The sequence below is a fragment of the Syzygium oleosum genome, unplaced genomic scaffold (genome assembly GCF_021117445.2).
Source record: "Syzygium oleosum isolate NSW1041296 unplaced genomic scaffold, Sole_v2.1 Sole_v2.23, whole genome shotgun sequence".
NCBI classification, from domain to species: Eukaryota; Viridiplantae; Streptophyta; class Magnoliopsida; order Myrtales; family Myrtaceae; genus Syzygium; species Syzygium oleosum.
Window position 1 is genome coordinate 6,555,482 of NW_026607507.1, and position 22,176 is coordinate 6,577,657.

Here is a 22,176-nt window from a genome sequence, read left to right on the forward strand (position 1 = left end):
ATTGCTTTTCATATTTAAAGAAATGTTAATTTAGTTTAGTAATTGCTTTCTGAAACAAATTAAAAATGTGAAATGCTTCGTGAAAGCGTTACATCAATTTGGTTGTGAAATCTAATTATGATGATACATATAGTTGTTTTAAAGTGGTATTGTTGAATTTTGTGTTATTGTATATTTTTATTGCGTACTCTTTGACCAACACATATAAGAAATAGGAATGTATGTTTGTTAATCTTCTTTATTAAAAGATTTCACATTTTGTATTTTTTATGAGCCAATATATTTAATTAAATGATTGCTTATTATTCAACACATATTATCAATTAATAATAACCCTTTTACATATTACGTGAATCACTTTCAAGAATTTTTTTTAGGGATATAAATGTTAGTTAAACAGAAAAATTAAGTTTCTTTTTAACATATTGGTGTAAAAATTTATGGTTTTATGAAAGGAAGTGGAAGGAACGGAGTTTAGTGATAACGTAACGTGGCTCAAAAGTTTCATTCTACCCGACCTTTTTGTTATTTATAGACGTTTCTCATTTGTGTCCTCCAACACATGTATGATTACAGAATGCTTTATTCAAAATGCATATGGACTAGTTAATATCTAAAAGAGAAAAACTTAAGAGAAAGTTACAGGTACTCAAACACAGAAGATGAAAGATTTCGGTTGAGTATTCCTTGGTTTCGGACCATCTCTTCTACCTTCTTCGCCTTTGTTTTCTTCTGCCAAAGTTCTTCACAAGGCTCTGAGCTCTTCTTCTTGTGATCAAGCTGCTCCCGAGGACCACTCCAATCACTAACCCACTTGCATACCCCATGCACACGATCTTCCAGTCTAATTTCATTGCACTTCCATAATCTGGATCTTCTTCAGACGTTGGAGATGATGGCGGTGACGCTTTGGGATCTCCGCATTTTCTAGACAGAGGAGTGCCACATAGCCCCGAGTTTCCCTTGTAGGAGTTGTTTTCGAATGTAGAAAACTGCCGTGATTGGGGTATAGGCCCAGTTAGACGGTTATAAGATACGTTGAAGACTGCAAGCGAAGTGAGTTGCGTCAACTCCTGAGGGATCTCTCTGGAGAGCTGGTTCTGAGAAAGGTCCAATGCTTCCAAATTCGTTAGGTTTGCCAAGAATGGAGGTAGGGGACCGGAGAGCATGTTGTTGGAAAGGTTGAGCAATTCTAGTTGCTTTAGGCTTCCGATGGTCTCGGGGATCGCTCCGCTGAAGTTGTTGCTCGAGAGATCAATCAATGTGAGGTATTCTTGGATCTTTGAGTAATTCGTCTGGATGCCTTTGACAATTACCCTCATAGAGTAGTCAAAGGTTACGAATGGAGAGAAATCCCAGACCGACCCATTGCTATGTCCAATGTAGCCTGACGAATCTGTCTCAGAAACTTTCATGGCAATCCAATGCTTGAAGTATTTGGACGGCAAGCTACCAAAAAAGCTGTTATGAGATAGGTCAATGATTTGCAGCGTAGGGAACTCAATTCTATCAGCCGGTTCCCCAATAAATCCATGAAATCTATTATACCGCAATATAAGTACCTTCAATCCTGGAAGTGAGCCCAACCATGAAGGGAAAACATCTTTAATCTGATTGTTTGCGAAATTAAGGAATTGCAAGTTGTTACACTTGCGGAGTGATCTTGGCAGTGGCCCTTGCAATTTATTGTAACTTAGATCAATCATATAGAAGCTCCCATGCAACTGAGGAATTTTTCCAATAAAGTTGTTGCTCTGTAGACTTATTACTTCCAAAGTACCACTCAAATTACTCAAACATTGTGGAAGAAACCCAGTCAGATTATTATCAGACAAATCGATCATCTCTATAATGCTTAGATTGCATATGAGTGGCGATATTCCTCCAGAGAGCCTGTTATTTGACATGAAGTAGTGCTGGATTTCAAGAGGGGGAATAGGAACTGATCCTTGCAACTCGTTGAAACCGAGATCTGCTACAAAGAGTTCTTTCCACTTGAAAATAACGGGATCTTGAGCAAAACTTGTTAGGAAGTTGCCAGAGAGGTTCAATCTATAGAGGTTTTCTGTGCTCACATTCAGAAACCATTTAGGAACTTGACCGGAAATGTTATTGTCGGATAGATCTAGCAAATGCAAATCATTTTGTTCTTGTAGAAACTCAGGGAAACTATTTAAGTTGCATGAACCTAAACCTAGAACCAAGTACCGGTGAGTTATGTTGGTTTCGACGATCAATGACAGTTTGTTAGAGGATAACACAAGTTCTCGAAGGTTTTTAGCCTCTGAAAACTTATCTAACTTCACTGTGCCACTCAAGTTATTTGAATTCAAATAAAGAGTGCTGAGACCCTGTAATTGGAAAATCGTGCTTGGAATTGCACCATGGAATTGGTTGAATGAAAGGTGAACGTCGATCAACTGGGTGAGTCTCCCCAGCGAGGATGGAATTTCACCACTTAATCGATTTGACGCAAGTGTTAAGCACCTAAGCTCCTGGAGGTTTTGGAAAGAGAGAGGAATCTCACCCGCTAATAGATTATATCCAAGATCTATATTGACAAGTTGAACTAGATTTCCAATGGAAGACGGGATTTCGCCTGTTAATTGATTAAACATTAAATCTAAACTAGTAAGTTGGACGAGGTTCCCGAGAGAGGATGGAATTTGCCCAATTAACATATTGGCTCCTAGACTTAAATACTTAAGCTGGACCAGATTTGCCAAGAAAGATGGAACTTCACCCGTTAAAGAATTGCCGCTTAGATCTAAATGCTTCAGGTGACCAAGACGTCCAAAAAAAGATGGGATTTTACCTCCAAATTCGTTGAAGGATAGACTCAAATACTCCAGTTTGAAGATGTTGCCAAAAGAAGATGCAATCGTACCATTTAGTAAATTGTCACTCAAGTCTAGATGGACAAGTCGGGTCAAGTTACCGAGCGAACGTGGGATGTGGCCCATGAAGTAGGAGCCGGAGAAGTTCAAGTCAGTCAAGGAACCAAGATTTCCAATTGCCGGAGGAATATGACAAAAGAAGTCATTGAAGCCAAGGTTAAGGCGTCTTAGGCGAAGAAGACGCAAAATACTGGTGTTGGAGTTGATTTTACCGGAGAGACAACTACAACTGAGGTCGAGGCCGATCACGTGACCGCTTACCTTATCACACTCAACACCAGCCCAAAAACAGCAGTCGCTTTGAGTTTTCCCTGTTGATGCATTCCAGGATTCAATTTTTGGTCGCTCATCTGAAGTGACGCTGTAACAGCACCAAGGCTGTCTGGTGAAGAAGGTTGCCTTGAACTCCAACAGCGCAGATCTCTCGTCTTCATGGCAACGTGGTAGGGTTGAAGCAAGAGAGTGTGAAGCAACAAGAGTAAGCAAGAGTATCATATAGTTGAAGTGAAATGACTCTTTTTCCATGGTTACCTTAGCAAATCTAGTGCTACTCTCAAACTCACTCTGCCAACTCGAGTGTACATGAGGCCTGATGATGAAGATGTTAGTTATATAGACAAGTTCTTCTCCGATGTCGTTCTCATGCTTTACTCTAACGCAGTGAGTTGATTTTAATCAACAATCCTACTGTCTGTGTGGGCCAAAAACAGAAAGAAAAAGAAGACCACGAGAGATAAAAGAAAGAAAGAGGAAAGTGCAGCTTGGTCCAGTGAACAGAGGAAAGAAAGAAAGAAATGAGAGGGAAGAAAACAAAGATTTCTCGCGTGACGTGAGGACTTTGACTCGGTCAAAAGTGTGGGCCAAAAAAAAGGGAAAGGAAGACCACGATGGATAAAAGAAAGAATGATCAATATTAAAAAAAAATTCAAACTGGTATATTTATGATAAATTTATTCTAAATTAATTTTTTGATCACCAAAAATTCAAAACTGGTACACATGTGACAATTTCATTCTATGTTAGGCTCCGTTCGTTTGGCGGAAAATATTCTTCTTTTGGAAAATATTTTCCCGGAACATAATTTTCCGGTGTTCGGCGACCAATATGAAAAAGTTTCTAAAAATATTTTTCGCCGGCGACAGCGGCGGCGGCGGCCGGCGCGGCGACCGGTGGCCGGCGCCGGCGGCGGCGCCGCGGCCGCGGCCAACGTCCGGCGGCGGCGGCGGCGTCGGCGGCGGCCGGCGGCCGACGGCCGTGGACAGCGGCGCGACGGCTGGGCGAGCTGCGGCGAAGGCAGCGGTGGCGGCGGCCGGCGACCTGTAGTGAAGAAGAAGAAGAAGAAGCTCAGGAAAATGATTTCCGCTTTTGAAGAAGCGGAAGTCATTTTCCATAGACTTAGGCTATTTTGTGAGGGGGGAAGGAAAATATTTTCCCACAGAAAATGTTTTCCGCCCCGAACACCGGAAAACCCGAAAAATATTTTCCGGGAGAATATTTTCCGCCAAACGAACGGAGCCTTAGTTTCCGTTTAATTTTACCATCAAATTTCTAAGTTAGATGACACATGACGGTTGACGTGTGTACTAGTTCGGGGTTTTACTCTCCGTTTGTCATAGGTGTATCAGTTTGTGATTTTTTGTGATATTAATCCAGTTTAACAGAAGGTAAATTTGTCACAAATGTACTAGATTTGGATTTTTGGTGGTCAAAAAATTAGTTTTTGGTAAATTTGTATCAGGTGTACCAATTTAGGATTTTTCGTGGTATTAACCCAAGAAAGAAAGAGGAAAAGCACAGCTTGGTCCAATGAACAGAGAGAAGAAATAGAGAAAGGAGAGGGAAGAAAACAAAGATTTCTCATGTTCACGCTATGCAGACCTCACCAAGCCAAGGTTAGTAAGAATTCAAGCCTTTTGTTCATCTATTATCGGAGTTAGGTCATCAATTCGAAGTTATGTGATATTTGAGCTAGGGGATCTGATTTAGGAGTTGTTAAGCTGTGGAATTACATGCAAATGATAGATTAGGACGTTGTGGAGCGTGGAATTTGACAGAAATCTATTTTGGTCGTGGAATGTAATGGAGGCTTTTATCATTTAGAGTAACGGTTTAGTTGGAGTGTAATTATCAATTGAGTCTTTCAAAAAGGATGAACAAGGTTGGTTTTCTAAGTTATTTCCAAAAACATCAGGTTTTTGGCATGTTTAATTTAAGGTTAAGTTCAAAATGTCGGGTTTAGCACTTCTTGATTTTCAATTTGTCCTAACAAATTCGTCCGCTAAAACTCTAAAAGAAACTTGTGGCTACTGGGTAGGTCCTCTCCTTTGATCTTTCCGTCTTTTATTCTTCTTCATGGTCCCACGGCAGTTTCCTGTGAAATACAGAAGTCTTCATCTTCATGCCAGCCAAAATAATCGGGAAAAGTGCCAAAAAAGTCCTAAACCTTTTGCATTAGTGCCAATTTAGTCCTAAACCTTTTTTTGGTGCCAATTCAGTCCTAAACCTTTTGCATTGGTGCCAATTTAGTCCTAAACCTTTTTTTGGTGCCAATTAAGTCCTAAACCTTTTAAATTGGTGCCAATTCAGTCCTAAACCTTTTATTTTTGTGCCAATTTAGTCCTTCCGGTCAATTTTGACCGGAATTTCTTGGCGTGGGCCTTTGGCGGCCGGCGGCGAGTCACCGCGCCGATGTGGCGCTGACGTGGACAAAATAAATAATATTTTAATATTTTTTTGAATTTTTATTTTTTTCCTTTTTTTTCTTTTTTTTTCCACTTTTTTTTTTTGGTTTCTTCTTCATCGGCCGGTCGCCGGTCCGGCGACGCGGCTCAGGCCGTGGCGGCGAGCTCGACCTCGCCGGCCACTAGGAGGGCGGCCTCGCCCCGCGAGGCCGAGCCTCGCCATGGTCGGGCGAGGCTCGACCTCGCCGGATCCGGCAAGGTCGAGCCTCGCCCGGCCGCCGGGCGAGGCCCGACCTCGCCAGATCCGGCGAGGTCGGGCCTCGCCCGACCATGGCGAGGCTCGAGCCCTCGCCGGAGGCTGCGGCGAGGGCGAGCCTCGCCCGACCATGGCGAGGCCCGACCTCGCCGGAGGCGCGGGCGAGGGCGAGCCTCGCCATGGTCGGGCGAGGCCCGACCTCGCCGGATCTCGGGCGAGGTCGAGCGTTCGCCAGATCCGGCGAGGTCGGGCCTCGCCCGACCATGGCGAGGCTCGCCCGACCATGGCGAGGCTCGCCTCGCCGGCCTCGGCCTCGGCCTCGCCGCGGGCCGGGCGAGGCTCGACCTTGCCAGATCCGGCGAGGTCGAGCCTCGCCCGACCATGGCGAGGCTCGGCCTCGCCGGGCGAGGCCGCCCTCCCGGTGGCCGGCGAGGTCGAGCTCGCCGGCCACCGCCCTGGCGATCGCCGGACCGGCGACCGGCCGATGAAGAAGAAACCAAAAAAAAAGTGGAAAAAAAAAGAAAAAAAAGGAAAAAAATAAAAATTCAAAAAATATTAAAATATTATTTATTTTGTCCACGTCGGCGCCACATCGGCGCCGGTGATGCCAGCCGTCGCAGCGCCCACGCCAGCAAATTCGGTCAAAATTGACCGGAAGGACTAAATTGGCACAAAAATAAAAGGTTTAGGACTGAATTGGCACCAATTTAAAAGGTTTAGGACTTAATTGGCACCAAAAAAAGGTTTAGGACTAAATTGGCACCAATGCAAAAGGTTTAGGACTGAATTGGCACCAAAAAAAGGTTTAGGACTAAATTGGCACTAATGCAAAAGGTTTAGGACTTTTTTGGCACTTTTCCCCAAAATAATCAGCTGGAATTTTTCGTTTCCGTAAACAGCTCTAAGTGTGGACCAAGGAAAGTACTAGGCGAGACTTGAATTGATGTTCTCGATACACTGAAAAGTCCTCGATGACCTTGACTTAAACATATGTGCGTTTTTTTCTCTAACCCTTGCAAAAAGTCACAATACTGATATCTTTCGTAAGGATGAGGATTGAGGGAGTGGGCTTTGGGTTGAGTTAGATTGGTCTCACAAATGGCCTCTAGCAGGATTCACGTGATCTAAGGACTGAGGTGCGTTGATTCACATTCATTCAGTGCATCCAAGTATAGCTTCAGTACACTTCAGTACATTGGTATCATGCTCTTGCACTTTGCCGACACTGCAGGGAAGAAAGAATAGCCCTACTCGCAGTAAGAGGTGTTCTATTATATCAGTAATGCCTCAGTGGCAAAATCTTTCTTTCACAAGGATATGGAGTGCATAATAGTCATTGCTACTACTCTCAATGCTTTGGGATGAAACGTTATAGGATGGCAATTAAGTTCAATTCATTCTTTTTCCGAGCTGTAGCTCCAAATGTCAAACTTTTATGGCTTCCAATCAAAGTGCTAGAGCAATTGAGCAAGTGGAAGTTCAATATTGGCAAGACAAAATAATATGCCGGGACACATCCTTCTACCTGCTCCAGATGGAATGTATCCGAAGTTAGTCCCTTTGTAGGTAACTGAAGAGTTTTCCAAATCTCTCTGATAGAAATCATTCGGCATCATTCCATTTATCAGGATCTCTTCTAAGTGCCCACGCATTGATGATGACTATAGTTTTTGGCTGTATCTCGTATTCGGGAGACTGCACCTCTGTCCCTTAACTCCCTCGTGATGAAGGGAATAGAAGGATGCAAGCGTAGAGTTTCTTTTAAGATTAATCTAAAGTAGTGTAGTTGCTGGATGCCTTGCTCGTCGATCCCCTCTTTTCCTCAAAGAACTTGCTGAATTTCAGAATGAGCTCTCTCCATTACTCTGGGGCTCTTCACCATTTTGGCCTTCGCCCATTCAAGGGTCATGGCTGATGCAATACGAGGACTTTGACTAGGTCAAAAAGTGTGGGCAAAAAAAGAAAATAGAAAAAGAAGACCACGAGAGATAAAAGCAGTAAAGAGGAAAGTGCAGCTTCGACTAAGGCCTGTTTGGCAACTTACCAAATAGTGACTGATTATATTTTTTTTATTTTCAGAATCAGTTTGAGAATAGAAATCCGTTTGTTAAATTTTTTGTGCCCAGGCATAATGTTGCGAAAAATTGTGCTGCAAAAAATTGTGCCCAGAATCAGTTTTGGAACAGAATCAAGAATAAAAAAAAAAGTAGCTTCTTGATTCTGGAACAATTTTGCAAAACTGATTCTTCTTGGTTTTTTCCTTTTTTTTGGTTATTGTTGTTCTTCGGCCCGGCCGCCGGCGACCGGCCACAGGCCAGGGCTAGCGAGGGCGTCGCTAGGGGTGTGCAAAAAATCCAGGACCGCCCAGGACCGCCCGGGACCGGACCGGAATCGGTGGTTCCCAAGGGGACCGGTCCGGTTCCCGGTTCCAATTTTTTGGAGCCGGTGGGTATCGGTCCAGTTCCCGGTTCCCGGTGTGGAACCGCCCACCCGGACCGGACCGGTAATATAATAATAATATATTTATTTTTTAAAATTTTAATTAAAAAAATCTAACCAAAAAAAATTAAAAAAGAAAAAAGAAAAACGTAACTAGACACTCATAACTCTCTGCTCTCTTATCTCTAGACACTCATTTGATGGGTACCCACTTGATTTTTGGATGATGTGGTTAATAGAATCGATCATAGTATAGGAATTGTATAGAAAGTTATATTCTTTTCTTTTTGTTCCGTTGATCCGATGTTGGTCCACATATTTTTTTTTTATTTGTCCAGGAAAACTTGGTGGGACCCATTCCATGGACCCGCCCGGGAACCGGACCGGACCGGACCGGCAGTCCGGTTCCCGGGCGGGTCCATGGAACCGACGGGCGGTCCTCGGTCCCAAAATTGAGGACCAACACTGTGTGGGTTGGTCCTAGGGTTAGGGGGTGGACCGGCCCAACCCGGACCATGCTCACCCCTAGGCGTCGCGGCCCTCGCTGGTGGCTGGCGAGGGTCCCCCTCGCCGTCGCCACCCAGGCGACAGACCTGGGTGGCAACGGCGAGGTTGGCCTTGCCAGATCTGGGCGAGGTCGAGCCTCGCCCAGCCAAGGCGAGGCTGACCTTGCCGTCGCCACCGGCGAGGGCCGCGACGCCCTCGCCGGCCTTGGCCTGTGGCCAGTCGCCGGCGCCGGCGGCCGGCCATGGCCAAGAAAGGAAGGGGAAAGAAAGAAAAAAAAAATAAATAAATATTAAAAAATTCAAAATATTATTAATAAAAAGAAATTTTGTGTAGTTACCAAATGCATTTCTGTTCTTTTTCTATTCTAAGAACAGAAATTTTGGGCAGTTACCAAACGCTTTCAAATGCTTAGAAATTATTTCCGGGCACAAAATAAAAAAAAATCATTTCTACCCAGAATCTGATTCTGGGCACAGAACTAAATAAACAGAGAAAAAGAAAGGAGATAAAAGAAGAAAAGAAAGGTTTTTCATGTACCCACCAGCGAGTTTTCGTCGGGGCGGATTAACTTTGTTTCGTAACACCCGTAAAACTCAAGTCTTTTATTCATCTAATCAAAATAATTATTGAAATTAGATCATAAATTTAAAATTATGTGATATTTGAATTGCGGGATCCAATTTAAGAGCTGTTAAGATGTGAAATTATATGGAAATGATAGATTAGGACCTTATGAAATCTCTTTCAGTCTTGAAATGTAATGAAGGCTCGTCATTTAGACTAACAGTTTAGTCGGAGTGAGATTTTAAAGTTTCGTGCTGCGTTGCGGACAGTTTCAAATATCTGCTTTGAGCAACTGTTTTTTAAATTTTTTCCACAAATAATGAAACTATATTGATCTATATTATGTGGATGATTTATAATTATTAAATTTCTAATGGGTGGCAACTTCAAGGTCACGTGTTCACACTTGGATTTGCTGACCCAATGCCCACCGTGTGTATTGTGAAACTGTTGCTTGAAAGATCGATGAATGTGAGATATTCGTAGATACTTGGTTACTTTAGTTGCGGGAGCCTTTGTTTGTCATTATCATAGAGTAGTTGCAGGGTCGTGTATCGTGGGCAGAGCCTGTGACAGAGGTTCTTGATGGCATTTATGATTTACAGATCTGTGTTGCCCAAAATAGTCCGCTCGATCTGCCGCTGCAACTTTCATGGCAATCGAACGCTCAAGGTACTTAGATGGCAAGCTACAGGCAATTGTTCTGGGATAGGTCGATGATCTGAAGCCTTGGGAAACTAGAGTTGCTTACAAGTTCCCCAAATCACCCCGTGGAATCTGTTAGCTTGCCAAGATCGGCACGACGACAAGTGAGCCCAACCAGGATGGAAAAGTATCATTGATTTGGTCATTTAGGAACTACTGTTCACAGCCTGCGAGTGCCCAAGTAATGGACAGAGATGTCTCTTGGCTTAGAATTCTTTGCTCCCCAAAGAGCACGCTAGCTTAGAAAATTCAAGATACGGAACGTGACTGTTTAGGCGCTTTGAAAATATACGCGCAACACCATTTCTTCCCCAAATAAAAGCTGAAACAGAAGAATATAATGTTGAAAAAACCTCCTAATAGATTTTGAAGTTGACAAAATAGTCCATGAGTATTTTGTAAGTCTGATAAATGCTTTGAAGTATTTTGATCTATAAAATTATACTTTGGAGATGGCAAACTTATTACTTCAAGAAGTTCAGACTTTATATAAGGCAGAAGGAGAAGTTCATATTCTATACTGCAAAAGATAAAATTCAGACCTAGATGGCAGAAGAAGAAGTTCAAACTTTATAATGGAATCGGAAGGTTCAGACTTTAGAGAACAACCCATTCTACCCATCCTGACATAAGTTCTGAATGCGAGATAAAATTATATAGAACCAGACTATATCCAGACTTTGACGCAAACTCAGAACGTACATAACGGCTAGTAATCTGGCTTGGATTTCACAAATGGAAAGTCTTGATTGACTCGATCTCAAAGGCTATTTTGCAAAGGAAATTTATAATACAAATTATCTTAAATTGATTGATAATCAACATCGAGGCAAGTTTCTTTTTAAATGGAAAGGCTCTTCTTATGGAAACCAAGATTTTGGTTGTATGGGTGACCAGATTCAGCGGGATTCAGATTACTCAATACTCTTTATACAAATCTGTACAACTTGAAGATTAGAAGATGATCCTTTAAAGACTGTCCAACGGCTAGTTTGGAAGTGGAGGAGTATAAAAGGAGATCAAGTATCGAGGAGCAAGAAAAGAGATGAAATTCAAAATCTACAATTCCAAAGTCTGAGCATACTCCAAACTTTGTTACTTGTCCTTCGTGAGCTAAAATCTGTGATCTTGAGAGACACATTGTAAGAGTTATTGAGTGAGATAGAGTGGTCTATCATTCACAAAGTGTTATCATTCCAAATCTGTAATATATTTTAATCATCTAGTGGAATACAGCCTGTAAGCTGCCAGCATAGGAGAGTGGACGCAGGCTTGATCTAAGCCAAATAACTATACGTCTTGTGTGTAGATTTTCTCACCTCTTAAAGCTTCTTTTAGTTATTGCATTGCACACTTGCACGATTTATATCAAAGACTGTTTAAAATCTGAACGTTGTTCAGACTTTGTTCTTGATTTTTCATTTCCGCTTTAAATTGGTCAGAAATTGTTTAAATCACCTATTCACCCCCTTTAAGTGATCCTTGCTAGTCTCCTCATATAATATTGGATTTCACCTGGTTAATTTAGAAATTTGTGAGACCAATGCAATAGTGATTACTGACTTGTCATAGTAATTACTAGGGTTATCTGATCATACTTCTTTCTTGTTGCATATGGAGCATCGATGTAAAATTTTCTAACTTGTCGCAGAAAAAATGAAATTGTCGCTTGCCAAGAAATTCGGTTAACGAAACATATTAATTTGTTGGGTCATTCAAAAAGGATTAACGAGGTTGGCTTTCTAACTTATTTCCAAAGACATCTGGGGTGAGTTTTGGCATGGTTAATTTAAGGTTAAGTTCAAAATGTCGTGTTTAGCACTTCCTGATTTTCAATTTGTCCTAACAATTTGTCCATCCAACATATTCGTCCTCTAAAGTCTAAAAGAAACTTGTGGCTACTGGCTAAGTTCTCTCCTTCAATCTTTTCCGTCTTTTATTCTTCTTCATGGTCCCACTGCAGTTTCCTGGGAAATACAGAAGTCTTCATCTTCATGCCAGCCAATCAGCACGATATTTTCGTATCCATAAACAGCCCTTAGTGGGGACCGAGAAAAATGTTAGGCCAGACTAGAATTGATGTTCTTGACACTCTGAAAAGTCTTCGATGACCTTGACTTTAGCATTTGTGCGTTTCTTCCAATGACCCCTGTCGTGACCTACCCCAATATTCTCGAGGGGCCGCCCCTTAGGGTGAAATAGATTTAGAGGTATTTATCAATAGACGTGAACATCAATTGGTTCGCTCGAAAGACAAACTAAAAGGCTCATCTATCTAAGGACAGAGGCGCTCCCAAGCCTCATATATTGCGCGACATTGGTTTTTCTAATCCAGGCATTCAATTGGAGTCGCCACTAGCTAATATTGACTATAAACCCTAATCGAAATGCGGGAATGTTGTCTCAATGCATGAGCAATCGATGCATGCACAACTAGAAATTCTAAAAATCGAGGACTTGATTACACTAATTGTTTAACTAATACCTTTTCAATACCTAAACTTGACTATTTACTAACCAACGTGCCAGGGCAGCTATCGAAGATCCTAAAGTTCATCCTAACCAAGTTAAAAATGGAAAATAATGACCAACTTATTAAAAGTGCGCAATCAAATAATCATAATAGAAAACAAGCAACCCACGACCTAAAGATTGCCTCTTAAAAAAGAAAAGGTAATCAAAAGCCTCGTAACTTATTCAATTTTTGAGTTCAACTCTCACCAAAAAGACTTTCACATTTTTTATGCAAAATAAGCTCCAAACTAGAATTAACACTAAAATCTAGTGAAATTTAGTCAAAACTAATTCCTAAATTTTTTCTATATTTTTGAATTTTTTCTGAATTTATTTTTATTTTTTTAATAATTTTTAATCTGAAAAATAGAACTTCCGATCGGGTCAGGGGAACCAAGTCCGAATTGCCGGCCCGACCCTGACCCCGAACGTCCGGGTTGGGTCAAATCGGGCCAGCCTTAAGGCCCAGTTCAAATGTGGCCTTGGTATGATAGACCAAGTCCAAATTTCTGATTTTTTCTTAAACGATTCAAGCCCCAAACTAAAATAAACCCACACGTTCGGCCCAATTCAAAAACACCTCCAGCCCAGGGTGCTTCCGATCCGACCCAGCTCTCGACCCAATACCGAATCCAACCCGGTCCTATTTATTTATTTTTATATTTTCGGATCTTTTTATTATTTTCTATTTTTGTTTTGTCTGCCCTGGGACGTCTTCTTCACGACGGGAACTCCTTCCACACGCCTTCATCAACGAAGCCGCTTCCACCGTGATCACGCCGAACACTTGTCAATCTCCGACCGTCGTCGCGTGCCGTCAATGCCGACGATCACCAACAGCCTCACACCCCGTCGACCGGCTATTCCGACCGTCGCCGGTCTATTACCGACGATGACTGAGACAAATAACCTCCGGCCAAAGCATCATTAACGGCTAAAAAAATTTTGGAGCGATATAATAATGAAACATACATACACACAGCAGAGAGAGAGAGAGAGAGAGGGAGAGCTAACGGTGACGGCATCTGGTTCGGGAATGGTGGGAAATCACCGACGTCGGAGCTTGGATCGTCTCTTCTCGTCGACTAAAATCTGGTTCCCGCGACTGTTCTCCGTCCGAGAAGGCGAATCACCGAATCACGAGACCTCCGGCGATGGCAACCGGCGACAATGAGCGAGCGAATGAACAACAAAGAGGGGGAAGAGATTTGCCCGGTCGTCGTTCATACGAACAACGGGACCGAGACGCTCTCCTCTTGAACACCCCCCTTTCTCTTCCCGATTCTTCTCTGCCTTCCCCTCCCGATTCCCTCAATCCTCTTTCCTTTCTTTTCTAAACCAGCTCTCCCCCTCTTCATTCTTTTTCCCCCGCTCACCTCACTCCAAAGGAAAGTACCCGCCTGCCAGACTCCGCTCGACCTTGCGGCGCACTGCTCTGTCCTGGCCGTTTTGTCCTTCGTACCTTCTTCGTCGGCCGTTTCTGCCTTCGTCGCTTCCGTTTCTTGTCTTCGTCGCTTCTGTGAACGAGCGTGAGAGAGAGGAGAGGGGGGGTGAAGACAGAATAGGGGCTGGGCTAAAAAGAGACAGGGCAAAAAGGGCTCGGGCCCGGGCCAAATTGAGAAAAGAAAGAGAAAGAAAAAGGGCTTAGGCCCAATTGGAAGAGATAAGAGAGGGGAGGAAAAGGGCCCGTTCGGTCGTACCGGGTTGAACCGGCCCGATTTTTTTTTAAACACATTTTCTAATAATTTTACTATTTCACCTTATTGTCCATTTTCACATTATCTTAGTGCATTTACCTTTTAAGCACCGATTTATCGAACTGGCAAAAATCACGTGTCAACAACCCAGAAAAAAAAGGCACAATACTGATATTTTTCGTAAGCATGAGGATTGAGGGAGTGGACTCCGCGTTGAGTTAGATTGGTCTCACAGATGGACTCTAGTGGAATCCACCTTATCTAAGGACTGAGGTGCATTGATTCACATTCATTCAATGCATCCAAGTATGGCTTCAATACGTTGGAACGATGCTCTTGCGCTTTGCAGACTTGTAGGGAAGAAAGGATTGCCCTATTCGTAGTAAGAATGTCTTATTGTATAAGTAGTGCCTCAATGGAAAAATCTTCTTTCACAAGGACAGGGAGTGCAAAATAGTCATTGATACTATTCCCAATGCTTTGGGATGAAACGTTATAGGATGGCAATTAAGTTCAAGTCATTCTTTTTTCCGAGCTGTAGCTCCAAATACCAAGGTCATGTCAAATTCTTGTGGTGTCCAATCAAAGTGGTAGAGCAATTGAGCAAGTGGAAGTTCAATTTTGGCAAAACCAAACTAAATTGGCCAAATAAAAATGTTTAAAATAGAATTGACGTATGTACAATAATTTTAGGACTTTTTTGGTGATTATTCCACATTAATTATCTCAGGTTAATCACAATGAAGTATTGCTTTTCTCGTTCTCAAGTTTGATTAATCGTGCCGTTCCAGACCAACTATTGTAGCAACTCTGACAAAGTCTTCAGTTGATATGCTTCTTTGCTTTGAACTAATAGTAACAAGTCATATATGAAACTCTCCCCTTTTCATTGCATATTCTCTCATAATTCTTGGTAGGTTATTGGGCGATGAAGCGATACTTAGTCAAAGCGGTTTATGATTACCTATTGTACAAATTACGCATGAACATGATAAAGATGCAAAAATTAAATCCCAATCTAAACCATTGCCTCCTCTGTCCCTTCCTCCGTTTCTTTCACCCTCGTCTATTACGTTGTTGTTTAGTGTACCAGTTTCGTAAATTGATTTTAAAGTACCAGACACCGTTCGGTATTAATAATTATAGATCAATGAACTTGGCTTAAAACAGGGTCTGATCACGGGCTTTGCGGCCCGCCTAGGCCCGAAGCACAAATTTGGCAGGTCTTGGTATGTAATTTCTCCCTCAACAGAGGTGTATAGCAGCCTGGATTCAATTAAATGCTCTGGATTTAGCTACAGGCCAATGCCAATTATGGCTCGAATACTATCCACAACCTTCAAACGGGAAGACAAAGCAAAATCATGAACCGCCCTGATTGTAAATCTTCTTAGCAGAGGTCCTCTGACATGCTAATCGTCTGCAACTACAGATAGATAATGAACGTATATATGTATAATTTTGTATTACAAGCTCTTTTAACCAATACATACGATAAATAGGAATATGTTTATTTATCTTCTATATTAAATAAATAATTGCCTTTTACTAAACTTAAATAATTAATTAGAAATGGCCTATTTATATATTACATGAATCACTTCAACAACTCAAGATATGGACCGCTCGACTCTTCTATTCCAGATAGCACCTCCAACGGTGGACTATAAAAGAATAAATCGAAGTCTTAAGAGTCGCAATTGTCCTCCTAATTTCCAAGTCATTCTTTATATTTCTTTTCAACTTTGTTTGGGTCTTACCGCCCTGGGATGTGCTTCAGGTGCTATCTGCAGCTCCTCAAATATTCCAAAAAAGTAGCTTTCCAATTGCAAATGAGTTACTAACTAAGGATGTTATTTTATGAGCTATGGACAGAGATGTCTCTTGACTTTGAATTCTTGCGCTCCAAAGAACACGCTAACCGAAAAGAAGAAGAAGAAGCATGATACATAAGGTCAGCGACACGGTTTCTTTCACAAATGAAAGTTAAAATAGAAATATATAATATAGAAATCGACTTGGTTGTTGTAAAATTTTATGGAATCACCGTCAACTGCTTCTATTCTGATACCATGTAAAAATTCGTAAAGTTACTACTAATTGTTCTAAAATTTTAAGCTGTCAGTTGAATGCCTGAGCGGCCCGCAAAGCTAATGATCAAATCCTGTTATAAGAAATAGGAATGTATGTTTCTTTATCTTTCATATTAAAAAAGTTCACGTTTTTGTAGCCTTTTTATGAGGCGATATATATAATTAAATGATTGTTTATCATTCAACACGTATACTCAAATAGTAATGACAAAAGGGATGCAGAGTGAAGACTGATTGGGCCAAACGTCAAAGTCATCTCTTTAGGCGAAAATGAGAGAGTTCGAACTTCACATCTCTTCGTTTGAAGATGTTCTTACATTGGGAGGTCCATCAAATTGTTCACTAAGATGGTTTGGTTACAACTTCTTATCAAACCGCAACACACCAGTCTGACAGCATGAATTGTCAACTATCGAGGCTGAATTGTACTTATAACTATCTTCCTAAATCGCTCAGCAATGGCAACTCGCGTGCAAATGGGCAGTAGTGAAGGAGAATTTGATATCTAACTTGCATGATCAGACTTCCCTTCAAATATAGGCCGACTAGTTGTACTACATTAATTATCTTGAGCTTAATCTTGACAAAGGATCATTTTTTTAGATCTCGAGTCAGGTTAATCGCGCTGTTCCAGACCAGCTATAATAGCGGTTGTGACACAATCTCGACCCTTTTCCAGTTGACGTGCTTCTTTGCTTCGTACTAATCGTAATGAGTCATCTAAAGCTCTCCCCTTTTTCATTGCATACACTCTCATAATTCTTGTTAAGTTACTGTACTATGAAGCATATTTAGTCGGAGCGGTTTATGGTAACCTAGTGTACTCTGACCTAAAAAAAAAAAAAACCTAGTGTACAAATTAAGCATAAACATGATAAAGATGCAAAAATTAAACCCCAATCTAAACCATTGCCTCCTCTGTCCCTTTCTCCATTTCTTTCCCCCTCTACTATAACGTTGTTGTTCAGAGGACCAGTTTTCTAAACCAGTTTGTAAAGTACTCGACACTTTTCGGTATTAGTATCTGTAGATCAATGAATTCGGTTTAAAATGGGATCTGATCACGGGCTTTGCGGCCCGCCCAAGCCCGAAGCACAAATTGGGTGGGTCTAGGCATGTAATTTCTCTCGGGCTCGACACATCCAACCCGGCCCGCCAAGCTCATGCAGGCCCGATCATTTCATCAAGAAAATTAATAGTTTTCCAATCACGGGCAAGGTTTTAGGTCCTATGCCGGCCCACCCATTATTCATGTCTAGTCCAAAACCAGAATCTCAATTCGAATATATTTGGATTTTCATTTCGAGACCCGTTTACATCACCAAGCCCAAAAGACGAAATTCTCTCTCCTCGACTGAGTAGCACGACAGAGATCTCCCTCACCGGAAGCACATGCAATGGAGCTCAGGGGATTCACGTATGGAAGGATTAGGAAACAGAGAAGCACAAAAAAAAAGCTCGGATTCAATTAAATCCTCACATCTAGGTCCAAGTCAATGCGGACTATCGCTTCGACCAAAAAAAAAACATGCGAACTATCGCCCGGATGCTTTCTCCACCCTTCAAGTGGTAAGACAAAGTAATATACCGCCCTGTTTGTAGATCTTCTTAGCAGAGGTCCTAAGACATGCTACCTGCAACTATAGAAGGATTATGTATGTATGCATATTTTTGTATTACAAGCTCTTTAACCAATAAATATAAAAAAAAAATAGGAATATTTCTTTATCTTCTATATCAAACGATCACAAATTTTGTATTTTTCATGAGCCAGATATGTGTAACTAAATAATTGCTTATTATTCAACTAATATAATTAATTAGTAATGGCCTCTTTATTTATTACATGAATCACTTTAACAATATGTTTTTTTTTTGTGAAATCAATGATAGATAAGCAGGAAAAATTAATTTTTCTATCCGATTGGTGTAAAATTAACGGTTTCAACGTAATTAATGTGAAAGGGAGCGGTCGGGAATGGAGGCTTTTTTGAAGATGTGCCTCAACCACAAAGTCCCATTCTACCCAACTTTCTTATTTTCTGATTTATGTCTCCTGCGCGTGTGATTACAGAATGCTTTATTCAAAATGCATATAGACTAAGTTAACATATATACAGCAGCAGACAAACTTAAGAGAAAGTTACAGCCACAGGTACTCAAACACAGTAAGACAATAGATTTCGGTCGAGTATTCCTCTTGTTTCGGACCATCTCTTCTACCTTCTCCGCCTTTGTTTTCTTTTGCCAAAATTCTTCACAAGTCTCTGAGCCCTTCTTCTTGTGATGAAGCTGTTCCCAAGGACCACTCCAATCACTAACCCGCTTGCATACCCCATGCACACAATTTTCCAGTCTAATTCCATTGCATTCCCCGAATCTTGATCTTCTTCGGACGTCGGAGATGATGGAGGCGATGCTTTGGGATCTCTGCATTTTCTAGACAAAGGAGTGCCACATAGCCCCGAGTTTCCCCTGTAGGAGTTGTTTCCAAATGTATCAAACTGCAGTGACTGCGGTATCGGCCCGGTCAAACGGTTATAAGATACGTTGAAGATCGCAAGGAAAGTGAGTTGCGTCAACTCCTGAGGGATCTTTCCAGAGAGCTGGTTTTGAGAAAGGTCCAACGCTTCCAAATTAGTCAGGTTTGCCAAAAATGGAGGCAGAGGACCGGAGAGCATGTTGTTGGAAAGGTTGAGCAATTCTAGTTGCTTTAGGCTTCCAATGGTCTCGGGGATGACTCCGCTGAAGTTGTTGCTTGAGAGATCAATCAATGTGAGGTACTCTTGGATCTTTAAGTAATTCATCTGGATGCCTTTGATAATTACCCTCATAGAGTAGTCAAAGGTTGAGGATGGAAAGAACGGCATTGCTTCCTGGATAAAATTGCCTATGTAGTCTGATTGAACTCTCTCAGAAACTTTCATGGCAGTCCACTGCTTGAAGTACCCGGATGGCAAGCTACCGGACAAATTGTTCTGAGAAAGATCAATGATTTGCAGCTTAGGGAACTCAAAACCATCTGTCGGTTCCCCAACTAGTCCATGAAATCTGTTATGTCGCAATCCAAGTACCTTTAAGCCAATAAGTGATCCCAACCACGAAGGAAAAACATCTCTAATCTGATTGTTTCCAAAACTCAGGAACTCCAAATTCTTGCATTTACGGAGTGATCTTGGCAGTGGCCCCATCAATTCATTATAACTCAGATCAATCATGAGAAATGCACAGTTGTCCCCATTCAACTGAGGAATTTTCCCATTAAAGCCGTTGCTTTGTAGGCTCATTACTTCCAAAGAACCACTCAAATTACTCAAGCACCGCGGAAGCACCCCAGTCAAGTTATTATTGGACAAATCAATCATCCGAATCGAGGTTAGATTGCATATAACTGGCGATATTTCTCCAGAGAGTCTGTTGTTTGAAATGTAGTAGTTCAAGATTTTGGGAGGGGGAATCGGAAGTGATCCTTGCAACTGGTTGAACCTGAGATCTGCACTGACAAGCTTTGTCCACTTGAAGGTAACGGGATCCTGTCCAAAACTAGTTAGGAAGTTACCAGAAAGGTTCAAATACACCAGCTCTTTTGTGCTTACATTTAAGAACCATTCGGGCACTTGACCGCTGATCTTGTTGTAGGATAGATCTAGCTGATACAGATCTTTAAATGGCTGATACAGATCTTCTTGACCACGAAGGTACTCTGGGAAACTATTTAAGTTGCATGAACCAAGACCTAGTACCCAATATCTTTTTGATATGTTGGGTTTAATCATCACCGACAAATTATTGGATGATAATTTAAGTACAAAGAGGCTTTCAATCTTTGAAAACATATCTAACTCCACTGTGCCGCTTAAATTATTTGAAGTTAGATCAAGAACGCCGAGATTCTGTAAGTGAGTGATTGTGCTTGGAATTGAGCCGTGGAAGCTATTAAATGAAAAGTTAATATAACCCAACTGCGCCAGACTACCTAACCAAGTTGGTATTTCCCCCTCTAATTCATTTGTGTCTAAAAATAAGTACTCAAGCTCTTGGAGGTTTTGGAAAGACGATGGGATTTCTCCAGTCAATCGATTGGAGGAAAGAGCTAAACTGGTAAGCTGAACAAGGTTTCCTAAGAAATATGGGATTTGTCCTGTCAATTGATTAAAGCTCAGATCCAAATAAGTAAGCTGCATGAAGCTCCGTAGAGAGGATGGAATTTCACCCATGAGTTCATTCCCTACCAAACTTAAATAGTTCAGTTTGGTAAGGTTTCCTAGAAAAGATGGAATTTTACCTGTCAAATCATTACTGCCAAGATCCAAATGCTTAAGTCGAGCAAAACGTCCTAAAATTGATGGGATTTTACCGCTGAATGAATTTATACTCAGGTCTAAATGAGCAAGTAAAGTTAGATTTTCAATTGATCGGACTGAACCGAAGAATGCATTAAATGAGAGGTCTAGATGAGTGAGTTGGGTCAAGTTGCCCAGTGAAGTTAGGATGTGGCCTATGAAATTGGAGTTGGACAAATTCAATTCACGCAAAGAGCCGAGGTTTCCAATTTCAAGTGGTACCTGAGAGAAATTGAAGCCATTAAAAGCGAGGTTAAGGCTTTGTAGGTGAACTAGACTGAGGATGCTGGCGGTGCTGGAGTTGATGGAACCGGTGAGACAACTGCAACTGAGGTCGAGGCCAATCACGTGACCGCTCGCCTCATCACACTCAACACCATCCCAATCACAACAATTGCTCGTAGTTTCCCCGATTGCTTTCCAAGATTCAAGCTTCACATGCTTATCCGATGATTCATCACAACAAGGAGGCCTTTTTGTGAAAAAGGTTGCCTTGAACTCCAATAAGGCAGATCTCTCATTTGCATGGCATCGTGGTTGGGTTGAATTAAGAGAAAGAGATGCAACAACTCTTAACAGCAAAAGCAAGAACTGCAAGATTATCATGTTGGTGAAGTAAAAGGACACTTATTCTGTGGTACTCTGCAAAACTAGTTAGTGGGATAAGGATACTTCTCGACTTGGGATATACAAGAAGCCCAACGGTGAAGATACTATTGTTATATAGACAAGCTTTTTGTCTTCTCCATAATTGTTCTTTCATCATCAGTAGGGGACCACGTGACAGAAACCCCTTCAGTATGCGGGCAGATCCTAGAACGAGCAGCGAATCTCACTTCAGCTTGACTTGGACCATGAAATGGAAATGGAAATGGAAATGGAGGAAAGCAAATTGGGCCAATCTTGTCTTCTGACAATAAATGAAGCGTGTTGAATTGCATCTCTTTGCATATGACTTGTTCTTGCATAGCGCGTCTCGTGATTCAGGATTGAGCAGGAGGAAAATAGTCTGATGTGTGACTACTTGATTAGTTTACACAATCAGACAAGTCCTATATCATGGCATATCACCCTAGGTGTTCTTGAAATATTGGTACATAATCACAGCTTGTGCTGTTACCGAAGGACAGTGTATTGCTCACTTGCCATAATAATCACTGGGGCTACCTAATTATACTTCTTTCTTGCTACAAATGGAGCGTCCAGGTAGAACTTTCTAACTTGTCATAAAAAAGATGAAATCGTCACTTGCCAAGAAATTCGGTTAACGAAACATATTAATTTGTTGGGACTTACGAAGAGAATCAACAAGGTTGGTTTTTAAAGTCATTTCTAAAAACATCTGGGATGAGTTTTGGCATGGTTTATTTAAGGTTAAGTTCAAAATGTTGTATTTAGCCCTTCTTGATTTTCAGTTTGTTTTAATAATTTGTCCATCCAATATATTCATCTTCTAAAAGTCTTAAAGAAACTTGTGGCT

General features: G+C 41.5%; 1 protein-coding gene across 2 annotated transcripts; it reads right to left on the reverse strand.

The window, feature by feature from the left end:
* Nucleotides 1-570: 570 nt before the first annotated feature.
* Nucleotides 571-21,401, reverse strand: LOC115680636 (receptor-like protein 7). Of its 2 annotated transcripts, none has more exons than XM_056321448.1 (2): nucleotides 19,201-21,401; nucleotides 571-1,335 (listed from the first exon to the last, which is right to left on the reverse strand). In XM_056321448.1, the coding sequence occupies exons 1-2, from the start codon at nucleotides 21,300-21,302 to the stop codon at nucleotides 708-710; spliced, it is 2,730 nt and encodes a 909-aa protein (XP_056177423.1). In that variant the 5' UTR covers nucleotides 21,303-21,401; the 3' UTR covers nucleotides 571-707. The 2 variants fall into 2 exon arrangements, with proteins under 2 accessions (XP_056177423.1, XP_056177424.1); XM_056321449.1 differs by lacking the exon at nucleotides 571-1,335 and having other exon boundaries at nucleotides 18,419-20,103; nucleotides 20,919-21,045.
* Between the last annotated feature and the right edge of the window lie 775 nt (nucleotides 21,402-22,176).

Coding starts and splice junctions, on each gene's coding strand:
- LOC115680636 (XM_056321448.1), bottom strand. CDS start 21,302: ATGATAATCTTGCAGTTCTTGCTTTTGCTGTTAAGAGTTGTTGCATCT. Junction 1,336..19,200: donor CCGTTCTTTCCATCCTCAAC/CTTTGACTACTC, acceptor TCCATTCGTAAC/CTTTGACTACTCTATGAGGG.